The sequence below is a fragment of the Numida meleagris genome, chromosome 7 (genome assembly GCF_002078875.1).
Source record: "Numida meleagris isolate 19003 breed g44 Domestic line chromosome 7, NumMel1.0, whole genome shotgun sequence".
NCBI lineage: Eukaryota > Metazoa > Chordata > Aves > Galliformes > Numididae > Numida > Numida meleagris.
The window spans coordinates 10,913,060-10,924,430 of NC_034415.1; the positions used below are offsets into that span (position 1 = coordinate 10,913,060).

Below are 11,371 nucleotides of genomic sequence, written 5' to 3' on the forward strand. Positions count from 1 at the left end.
TGAAGACATGATTTACTGAGAATTTAAGTGCATAGTAGGTTTTCTTTAATATCTGAACTTTTAAGAAGTCTATTTAGGTTCACAGAACCAGCATTGTAAGTAAGTGGGAGACTCCTGGCTCATATAAAACCTACCGTCTTTTTAAGCTCAGGTGTTTGGTTTTTTTTGTTTTTTTTTTCCTCCATGTAGCCTGAAATTCTTACATCTGTTTTTTCAAAAATTTCTTGTTGATCACCATGCATTCACATACCTGGTATATCCTCAGATTTTAGGGACTTGACAAACTCAAGGTGACTAATCATTATATTTGTATCGATCACCACTAGTATGTTCAGACCAGAAGGAGAAGTCCCTGGGGCAAAAAGAATAGTAACAGAGTTATTATTCTGAGAAAATCAGTTGTGTACTCTCTACTCAGGTCACTAACTGATTTTAATAACCAGATACTTGTACCCACCAAAAACCACAAGATCATGACATACCAGCAGAAATATTTAAATCCTGTTCTGGAAGATCTATTTCCATACTTGTAAGTTCTCCACAAGTCTGTACTACAGATTGGGCCATCCTCTTTTCAATACGAGCAACATGCAAATCTTCAACTATCTGCATCTACAATAAAAAAAATATGTGCATGTATGAAATCAATTATGTGTAAGAAATCACTTTTGAATTATTTCCAAAATAATATACTGTTGCATTAATTTAACTGACTAAAACTGAGAAATAAAAAAAAATTTAGTTGGTACGGAAAGTGTAAAGCTATGAGAATCTTTTGCCTAACCACCAGTATAAGAAGTCCACAAAAAGACATCCAAAATACAGCCGAGAAACCTTTGTTCTGAGAAAACTTTCTGCCTAGTATCCAAAACTTTTCTTCCATTTTTTTGCCACATAAACTGCAAGTAATCTGCCAGATGTTTCTCAAAAAAAATGTCTCTCCTCCTACTGGACCGTAAGAGATTGGAAAATTAGATAGCTAGAGTATGCAAGTAACTATGAATGCCCCTTGTGTTGCAGAGAGTAAAGAGAAGGCAAACGTCCTATCTCAAAAAGTTCCTGGTTACTACTTCAGCAAGTTTGTTTAGTACTTAAAAAAAAAAAAGTTCCACATACTTAGAAGTATATATCATGGACTAGCAATGCAGAATTCCAAAGGTCGTGGAATTGCTACCTACCCAGCCTCAATGCCATGAGTTGTTAATACCAACTAAGAAGTGTTAAATGAAAGCATTACTAACCTCTTCGTCTCCTTCTAGGTACTCACAGCCTTCAGAGGATGGAAAACCCTGCAGGAAGAATTAAAACAAACAACAACATACCAACACCACAAAATATCAACTAAGACTGAGAAAAAAGTGATTCTCCTGTCAAGAATTTCAGAATATAGCTCTTTAACATTATATAAGTACATTTACTTAACTTTTGGGTAGATTTCATGTTCTCTCTTACTTGGTAGGAGTCAGATGTGCTCAAAAGAAACAAATAGTAACAGAAATTGAACATAGAACAGTTTTTTAAAAAGAGTTTTTAGAAAACACTGAATACTGTCAACTGAAATTAACAGGTAACATAAAACATATTCTCAATATCTACGATAAAGAGTCTACAATACTATTTCAAAAGGCCTTAGAAGGCTGGCTTTCTTTTAAAATAAATGTAGCGGTTAAAACAATAAAGTTTTTTCTTATCTTTTGTGGGTTTGTGACTATGAACTGTCTGAAGTAAGTTTTTTTCTGACAACCACTTAAAAGTATTACTAAAGTATCTGACTGCTTTAACGGCTTTTGTTCATTTGATTTGAAAAAATCCTGTAGAGTTCGTATTAACAATTTAGCAATCAAATTAATTCAATGTCTTGATCTGGGCTCCCCAGTACAAAAAAATACATATTAATAGAGTGAGTTAAACAAAAAGTCATCAAGATAATTAAAGATCTGGAGCACGTTGTATAGGAGAGGCTGAAAGAGCAGGTATTGTTTAGCTCTGAAAGAGGAGGCTGAGGGAGATCTTATCAATATATATAAACATCTATTGGGTCAGCGTAAAGAAGATGGGACCAAGATCTTAGCGGACCCCAGAGACAGGACAAGAGGCAAGATGCACAAACTCAAACAAAGAAAATTCCATTTGAACATAAAAAAAATCTTTCCCCCCCCCCCCAACTGTTAAGGTACTTGAACAGGTTGTCCAGAGGAGGTATGGAACCACTGTTCTTAGAGACATCCAAAGCTGGACTGGATGTAGCTCTGGACCTCCTCTTGCTGACTCTACTTAAGCAGGGAGTTGGACAAGTTGACCTCAAGGTGCCTTCCAACCTCAACAGTTCTGTGATTCTGTATGTAATTACTATGTTTGCATACATGCAAAATGATCACAACAACATAAAATGAACAGAAATCTCTAATAATGAATGCTAGGCATGTTAAACAACGAATGAAAAAAATAAGGACGATCAAGATAAAGGTGATACGTAAATAGAGGTGCAAAGATGAATACAGATCAGAACTCAAGATTGAACTTGATCACAGCCAACAAGTTCTCCTGGCATCACTTAGCTGGCAATAAACACCGGTCTGGCAGGGGCTTTCATTGGCTCAATTTGTGCTCACAACCATATCAGCTCAAAAAAACATTGTTGACTTATCCCTGAACTGAAGTATCCCACACTGCTGGCAGAAAGATAAAGCTACAAAAGCCTACAAACAGACACAGTCCTACCATGCAAATCCTTTATTCTTCTAATTTTTCTCAGCATTTAGCAGAGCAGATAAGCATTTTAACATGATCTACAGTGTGATCAGAAAAATCCATCAAGTTGGTTATGGGGATCCTTTGTATTGCAAGAAGACAGTTTATTTATATAAAAACTACCTGCCATTCAGAAACTAGCCTAGAACAGACATCTGCATAATACAGAATTAACTGAGATTTCATTACCTTCTTAAAACATAAAGCGGTGGCTTCAAAGTCCCTTTTTTCAGTCCCTGAATTACAAGTAACTTGATCAGCATCCTGTTTTTTCCATTTACAACACTCCCATTGCTGCAGTGTTTCAGTTGAGTAGTGCGATGTACACTTGTTAGCATGTTGATTCTTAGAAAATTCCTCATATCCTTCTTTATACTTTTCTTCACAAGTCCTAGATAATATATTTGACTTCTTAGTGATAAGTCTATCGTGATGCACAGTCTTTGTAGATGTGCTAGGTGACTTTTTTTGAATTCTGACATCTTCACTCAATTTTCTAGATCTCTCTGCCTTTTTATGAGGTACATATAAATCATATACGGATGACTTAGGTTTTCCCAACACAGTCTGTTCAGCTTTTACCTTTAGTTTACTGAGTTCAACTTTCTTTTTCTTCACCACCTTGTCCCTCTGAACCACAAAGCTGTGACAGAGTCTTTTTCTTTCTGTACCACCAAAAGGACCTTTGTTATGATTTTTCCTGCTAGCTGTCACAACATCAGCAGTGCCTGTACTTTTTCCATGTTTAATTTCTTTGGATTTAAATTGTATAACTATTCTCTTTCGCTTTTCAGATTCAATTAAAGAATTATCTGTGGTTTTGCTTCCATTTGGAGATTTTCCTTGGGACTGTCCATCAGCACCAGTATTAGAACTTCGGTGTTGTTTCTTCTCTTGTCTGTCTTTCTCTGTTTTGAATCTACAGAAATTTTACAAAAAAAAGTCATGTAATCTAGCTCAGTTAACATAATACAACAAAAGAGAAAAAAAACAGAAAACACTGCATTCAATTTAGGCAGTTACAACTAAGTACTTATGAGTACCACTTTGATGTGTATTTAAACATGAACTTTCAGCAACATCTGTCCTCTAGGACAGCTTGCTGTAGGGCTTTTAGTATTTACATCTTTACTAGTTGTAGAGCCATTTTGAATTACCAAAATAAGAGAAAGCTTTTTCTGTACTTTGTTACCTGGAAAGATGTCCTATTACAGTTTATTTTCATCTTATCACACTTTTAGCAGCATTTTAATTATACATAAGGTGTATCACCCTAAAGATCAAATAGGCGGCAGTTCGGCTTGGTCACACATTGCCAAGCACTTAATGGCCCTCAAACAGGGCAGGATAAACAGGCAGAGTAACTTGGAAAAGGAATGACTGAGGGAAATATATTAACATTCTACAGAAATCATGATATGAAGACTGAATAAGAAATTGTTTCTTATAAAAGCAGAGAAAATAGACAATAAATTTATCAGACACAAGGTTTAAAATACCCCCCAAATTTTCTCCCATATCGTAATAATGGTATTATCAAAAGTGCTGAGGTAAAGGCCATTTAAAAAATGCCTGAAGGACAGATAACTTGAATGGCCTGACAAGTATGCAACAAGATTTTGCCATGATTAAGAAACAATCCAAAGCTTTACCATCCCCGGATTCATAAGAACATTCTTACTTTGTATTAGTTTTCAAATACTGTTTCACTTGCTATGCTTAAGCTGAAAGGTTGCTTTCTTTGCCTCCAGTAGCCTATTTTTTTGCTAACAGAATATGAAATATGCAGTACAGATCAACAAGGTAGTGTTCAAGGCAAAAAAAAACAAAAAGGCTTTTTATAACAGCAGTATTGGAAGAATACTATTCCTACTTTATCTGAAGTGCAATGGCATATACAGAGTTTAAGAATGTTCAAATCCTGTTTTCTCAACTACCTTAAACTGACTAGTTCAGACAGAATCCACTCATAACTCTACTCATAAATGCAATGCCAACACTTCAGTTAAAATGCCACATTTTATTTAGTGAACAGGTGGAAAACAAATCTTAAATTCAGTATTCAAAACAATCCAGCAGTAGTTCTACCCAATGACAGAGTAAGAATTTACCTTTGAAATTCTGTCTCTCTTTCCACAGTTTGACTGTTATACCTTATATCTTCAGAGTTCTGAAAGAAAGAAAAAAAAAATCCAAGTGCTTTCAGAGAAAACTGTTGTAACAACTTGCATACCTGTCAAGATCCAAAGGGGAGAAGTGGTACTAAATGTAGTTTTTCCCATAATCCTTTTCCCCAAACTCCTCTGCTTTTAATTTTCCATTCTTCAGCTTCCCCAGTATGGGAACCACTGAGTAGTCCCATAAGAATCAGCCCTGGAATATATCGTACAGTAGTCATCAGCATATACAGTGCCAGCACCTGTCACCGACGAGTGATGCACTGGCACACGCTGCCCAGAGAGGCTGTGGATGCCCCATACCTGGAGGCATCCAGGGCCAGCTTGGATGAGATCCTGGGCAGCCTTATCTAGCGGGTGGCAACTGCCCACGGCAGGGGGTTGGAACTAGACAATCTTTAAGATTCCCTCCAACCTACACCATTCTATGATTCCATGCCCTTCATTCATAAGAAGTAGTAGTAATATGTTTTACTGACACAAGACAGTGACTTAACAGAGCTCAATGGTAAATACGGCAGTGCTTTAACAAGGTTCAGTAGCATGGTACACTTAATTATTTATTGCATTGAGGACTGAGTCAGATGAAAATCATCAGAAAGACCCTCCTACTGAGTCACAAGATTAAGAGTCAAACTCATTGCCTTCCAGACTCCTTCCCAGAGGAATCTGGGTGCAGTTCGATCCAACCTCAGTCCCAGACTTGGTCAACAGCTACATGTAAAGGATTATATGTGCCATCAATCCTTTTTATCACTTAGCTAAGACTACACAGCCAGCCACTAGTCACTCACCAAGTATTTGTTGTGGACAAGGACTTTTTTTTTTTTTTTTTTTAAAAAAGTCTCCAGGAGTAACTTTGAGAGGTGTCCCTGCTCAAGGGGAAATCCTGGCATGTGCCCCACTGCCATGTGGGAGAGCTGAAGCGGCTCTGGGCTGTACCCTATTTAGGGGGTGAGGTTTTCTCACAGTCATTACTCAGCTGTTAGACAAGATGTCTATACCTCAATTCCTCCAGCATCTCAGATAAACCAGATGATAACTGGTCAGAAATAGAGAGCAGATGAAATAACATTGTCTAGCACCTCCTCTCATGCTTATTCTTTGATCATAGGAGTTTTCCATTCCTTACCTAGCCCTTTTTTCTGTTTTTCCTACAGTCTCTTCCCAAGCATCCCCAACTTGTGAATTTCACAGAATCCCACTTCTGACACCAACAAACGTCATCATCCAAAGCAGGGGGCTACCCAGCTCAGAGGTATGGGTACCACAACAGTGAGTTCATAGGAGTCCGTAATACACAAAGACAAAGAGGCTTTCTTCTAAGGTTTTCTGTTTATCAACACAAGTCACTACTAGCAAGAATACTGTGATTAATATTGTGATTATATACATGGATAAAAAGCTGTTACCGATATTACCAGCAAATGAGTACATATGTAATGGAATCAACCTGACATTCCAGCAAAGTTTCAACCTGCTTGAGGAGAAAGAAAAACAACAGGGAAAAAGGAACACATGCAGCATTGGAAGTTTCTCAGAGAAAGCAGCTCTATTTTGGGTAAAAATTACATCCTTTTTATATCGAGACATAAGCAGTTGCAGGTCAAAGTATGTAGTATAATGAGTATGGCTGTGATGAGGAAGATTTGACAGAAAATAAGTGCCAAATAGACAGAAGAAAACATCTGCCAGTCTGAGAACCAGGGCTGGGAACTTGGCCTTCAGCTTCAGAACCTGAGACATTCTGGAAGTGTGGTCAAACACCTATGAACAGCAGACACCCTGAAGATACCACTGATGAAGACAAAACAAAACTAAACAACTTACTGCCTGATGAAGTAGGAAATGACATGAGAATTAATTTTGTTTAAAGAAAATAAAAACAAGAAACAACACTGCCTCAGGAAGAGGACAAAAGACCACCACCCACTGATTACTTAAAGCAGTGATGTTTTATATCCTCCTATGTCCCAACAAGATAAAAAGGGCCTGATTTATTCCCAAAATGGAGCATCTCTCTCTAAAAAACTTCCTGTGCTGCACATGCTCCTTTTCCTCCATTATTTTTCTCTCTCTTCAAGCAGGTAGAAGCTTCTCCGGAGTGCCAGGTTAACTCTGTGACACTACGACTTACTATGTTCCACACCCCATGACAAGGATCAGTGTTAAAGACAAACTCTGTCTCTTGTTCGTCCCCTGCTGAGCCCTCCTGGGGGCAGACACTCTTCTCCAACATCAGCTGTAGACCCCTTCCAGGCCACTCTCTCAAAGTACCCTTTCAAAGTCAGTATGACCTTGACTTCCCTTCTAGGATTGGCTTGATACCAGCGATTTTACGAATACATACACACACAGTCTTAATACACAGAGTTGCGATGTACATGTTCTTGATAAATACTGTAGTAAGTATAGCCTTAATTGAATACCCGTAATAGCAATATAACAGCAAATATACTTAAGTTTGTCATTCATAGTAAGTCTATTCGCTGTCATAATATAGTTAGGTTTGTTGAACTTGTAATTAACACCAAACTGCTATATTACGGATTTTCCTGACTTAAGTCATCTTTCTACTACCCCTAATTGCTGCTACTCCTTGTTGGTGCTATACCCTTTATATTCTAAATATATACCTGTTTCCTGGTTTATTTCCTATAATTCAGTATTTAGACTTTTATATTTAAGAGGCACACAAGAGGAAAAAAGAGAAGTGAATGTGCCACACAGTCCAGAGTTAAGCAGAAAAAAAAAAAACTGATGAAACGCACCTCAGATTCACACGTATATACAAAGAAGTCAGCATGTAAAATACACATTTTTGCATGTTTGTTTGCTTACTTAATAGGAACTTAATAGGAAAGTCACCTCAAAACTGCTTCCAACTATCCCCTACATAATGCCAAAGATGGGGTATTTCTATGGAGGGTTTGTGAAGGAGAGATGTGCTACTGTTCCCCATCAGATTTACCAGTCAGGGGGAAAATTCTGAAGCCACAGTTGCATAGTCTTGGCTAAGAGTAAGAAAGGTCCCCAAACATCAAGCATTTGAACAGCAAGAGTAATTACACTACTGCTTGGCCTGTCTGCAGTGCACATGGTGTCACATCAGCATCACCAAGTAACTGGAACACAGTTTTGACTGTGCAAGAACAGAAGTAGCTCAGTATCGCAGCTCCAGGGAGAACATGCAACAGCAGCAGGACAGGCTGCCAACATGAACTCTACCCCACGAGGCAGTTAGCCTAAGCACCTTTGGGTCTCATATCTACAGCAGAATGTAGTAAGTTACAACAGAGAATGGTAACATAAACTGCTTTAGATAAAATAATGTACTGTCAAGAGCTCTCTTACAAATAATTACTCCTTCAGTAATTGGGCCATGCTGACTTGGCAAGGCCATTAGGTCACTGTGGCATGCATTCTCTTAACTAGGGAGGGTTGCAAAGGCCTACAAAACACTAGCTATTTTACTTTCATGTTAGAAAGCACTTAATTAAAAACTCTTTTATTAAAGGCTTGGAGAAACCAGTGGAGCCATAAAAAAAAAAATTGAGGAAATCTTGAGAACTTCAGAAACAACCACAGTCATGAGCTTGAACAACAGCAAAAGCATTGAAATCATAAAGAGGCTGTTAATGGCTTCTGTCTTGCAGAATTATGCCATGCAATGTGCTGTAGGAAGAGCTGTCAGCTCACATTATTATAGTCAAATAGGAATCAAAGTGCTTTATTATTAACATCTGCTCTGTTACTACTTTATCATTTCAAGTCTCTTCCCCTTCAGACATGAGTTTTCAACATACGTTTAAGATTTCTTTTCAACTTAGATCACTTCATTTCTCAAAAAACTCTTGATAATTCCATGACTTTCAAGTAATGTGGTCACCTAAACCAAACATTCCTATGGCTACTTTCTTCTCAGCATTGTCAGTTTTCGGCAAATGTCCCCATGGAACAGGTTGTGTTAGGTGTGGTGTTTACGCATGGTGTACAGGCTATCATCTCCTCTGGTTTTATGCAGCCATGATACCAAGAGACAGCAGGGCTGACTCCTCCAGACATCATCAGCTTAAAGCTATCCTAAATTATACTGCAACAAGTCTTCTTTCATTCATATTTACTGAATTATATGCTAAATCGCTAAAAGTCAAGAGGCATTAAGTCTTCTGTTATCTGCAGTCACACCACAAAAACAAATATCCTACAATCGTACCCACATATAGCTCTACAGAAATAGCTTGCTCTCACCTGTATGAGCAGCAGATTTATCTATTCTGTGATCACATTAAAGATAAACTTGCTACTATTCAGAATTTTTCTTACCCTTTTGTTACTAAGTTTACATTCCCACTGTTGCTTGGCACAGGTCAATGTTTATAAGGAGCAATATTTAATTCAGTACCAAACAAAATGAAGACACGCAACAGTGAGGACTCAGTACTCTTAAGCTGGCATAGACATTAGTAACGCCAATACAGCTATAGGATGAGGTTTGAAATGTAGAAGAAAATAATTTAAAATATATATATTGAAATTTAAAAGTCAAGCACTTATAGTAAGTTAATGTCAAAAGACAGATGGAATAACAACGAGGAATTCAGGAGGAGAAGGAAGAGGAGATATGAACACTGTTTTGAGCTGTATTTTTTACATGAGCAAAAAGCTTCTAATGTGTGTAACTCAGGTTATAAGGCCACAATATCACATTCATCTACAAATGCCTGCAAACATTTTTTGAAACATTCATATTAAGATAATTAAAAGCTCTCTTATTTCATATATACTTTGCAAAATTAGACAGAAAAATTTAGCAAACTGGACTTATTAAATTACTGACTTACTGGCTATGTATTACTTGCAAGAAATAACTTTCCAGAAGCATATATGAGCAATAAAAAAAGAATGCGAAGCTACAGGAAAGCATCGCACTAGTAGCATTTTAAACAGATACATATCACGTACTAAGAATCTACATCTAATTTTAGTAATTGATTTGTACCTCATTATGAGGAACTATTTGAAAGTCACTTTGTAAGATGCTGAAAACTGCAATTTGCAATTATTCAGAAAATCAATATCTATTGGTACAAGATAAAGAACAACCAAAGAGAAGAATAGTTTTGTAAGAGTTTCATGCTCAACAGCCCTCACCAGAAAGATATAATTTTAAAAAAGTCTCGTAATTTCTGATACCTATCCTACCCCTGGGCTCTGGAGGAAAACAAACCAGTTACCTGGCTGGAACTTGCAGCTATCTGAACAATCAACCCTCCTGCTGCTCTTGGTGAACAGCATTTCATTTTAACATTTGATTCATTCTTCCATCACAAAACTGCTAAATAATTCACATTCTTCTCTTTCATGGGGGGATGTGATCAAAAATATAATAATGCAGATGTTCCTACTTTGTCATCCTGGGCATTCAAACTGTCTTCCTTTATTTTCTTCAGCTTCTTTTTAGACATCTTTCAAACCTAAGAAAAAAAAGTTTTCCTGTTATTACTTCAATTTTTTATTTCCTGCTAGTATTAAAAAATATTTTAACTGCGCTGAGAAAAAAAAAAATACTCTTTTGTTTCCTCGTCACATTACACAGCCATGGCAAATTTGAACAGCACTGAGGATCCACATCTCACTCAGCTTCCCACAAGAAAGTATGGCTGTTCCTTGCTCTGCCACCTGCTTGAGACAAACAGCTTCCACCAGCAGACGCACCAGGCTAACAGAGGAAAACAACCCACCGTGCCTTTAATACTACCCTCGAGTTTTACAGCAGTTCCAACTATTTAAGTTAACACCTCCACAACTCATCCTGGTGTTATATGACAGAAGATTTCTCAGATACTAAGCGATGAAGCGATAAGTGAAGCAATACCAGGTGTGCTGCTATAGAATGAGAAGTCTATTTTTTGCCAATGATAAGCAAAGAGCAGAACTGGGAGAGAAGCGAAGCGTCAGGTAGTTGCCGAGGCTCACGTCGGCGCGATGCCCGGCCCCAAGGAGACCAACACCAAACCCGCACTGCAAGGCGGCCTGCCCTTCTCTCACGCTGGGACATCCCCTTCGCCAGGCTGCCCTTCGGCCCCGTCCGCCAGCGCCCGCTTAAACCGTGTGCTTATCGCACACAGGACTGGAAAGCCTTTCCGCTCACTCCAAGTTTTGTCACCTAGTCATTTCACGCCCTGAGAATTCAGCACGTCGCCTCCCAAAACGCAGCCCGTTCCAGGACGACGTGCCCCGTTCTTACTTGAGGGAAGCACAGCCCCAGCACCGGGTGAGGCGCCGGGCCCTCAGAGCGCAGCCCGCCGGAATACGGCCCGCCAGGCCTCACCCCGCGATGCGCCTTGTCTCTCCTCGCAGCAGCAGCACAGCCCTGGGCCAGACCGGGCCGAGCCCGCCACCCCGCACGCACCCTCCCAGCCGGCCGGAGCAGGCTCCTC

The 11,371-nt window shown here is 38.7% G+C and overlaps 1 protein-coding gene across 8 annotated transcripts in view; it reads right to left on the minus strand.

Annotated features, from left to right (window-relative positions):
- Positions 1 to 11,371, minus strand: part of SWT1 (SWT1, RNA endoribonuclease homolog) — a 37,407-nt gene that overhangs the window by 25,946 nt on the left and 90 nt on the right. For 2 of the 8 annotated variants that reach the window (XR_002440970.1, XM_021404007.1), the window contains exons 1-6: positions 10,166 to 10,286; positions 4,863 to 4,921; positions 2,941 to 3,670; positions 1,242 to 1,289; positions 483 to 612; positions 251 to 352 (exon numbers count right to left, since the gene is read on the minus strand). Coding sequence is in view for 6 of the 8 variants with exons in the window: in XM_021404007.1 (XP_021259682.1) it covers positions 251 to 352; positions 483 to 612; positions 1,242 to 1,289; positions 2,941 to 3,670; positions 4,863 to 4,921; positions 10,166 to 10,231 (1,135 nt within the window). In the remaining 2 variants the exon portion in view is untranslated. The other 6 variants (XM_021404005.1, XM_021404004.1, XM_021404006.1 and 3 more) reach the window with 6 other exon arrangements.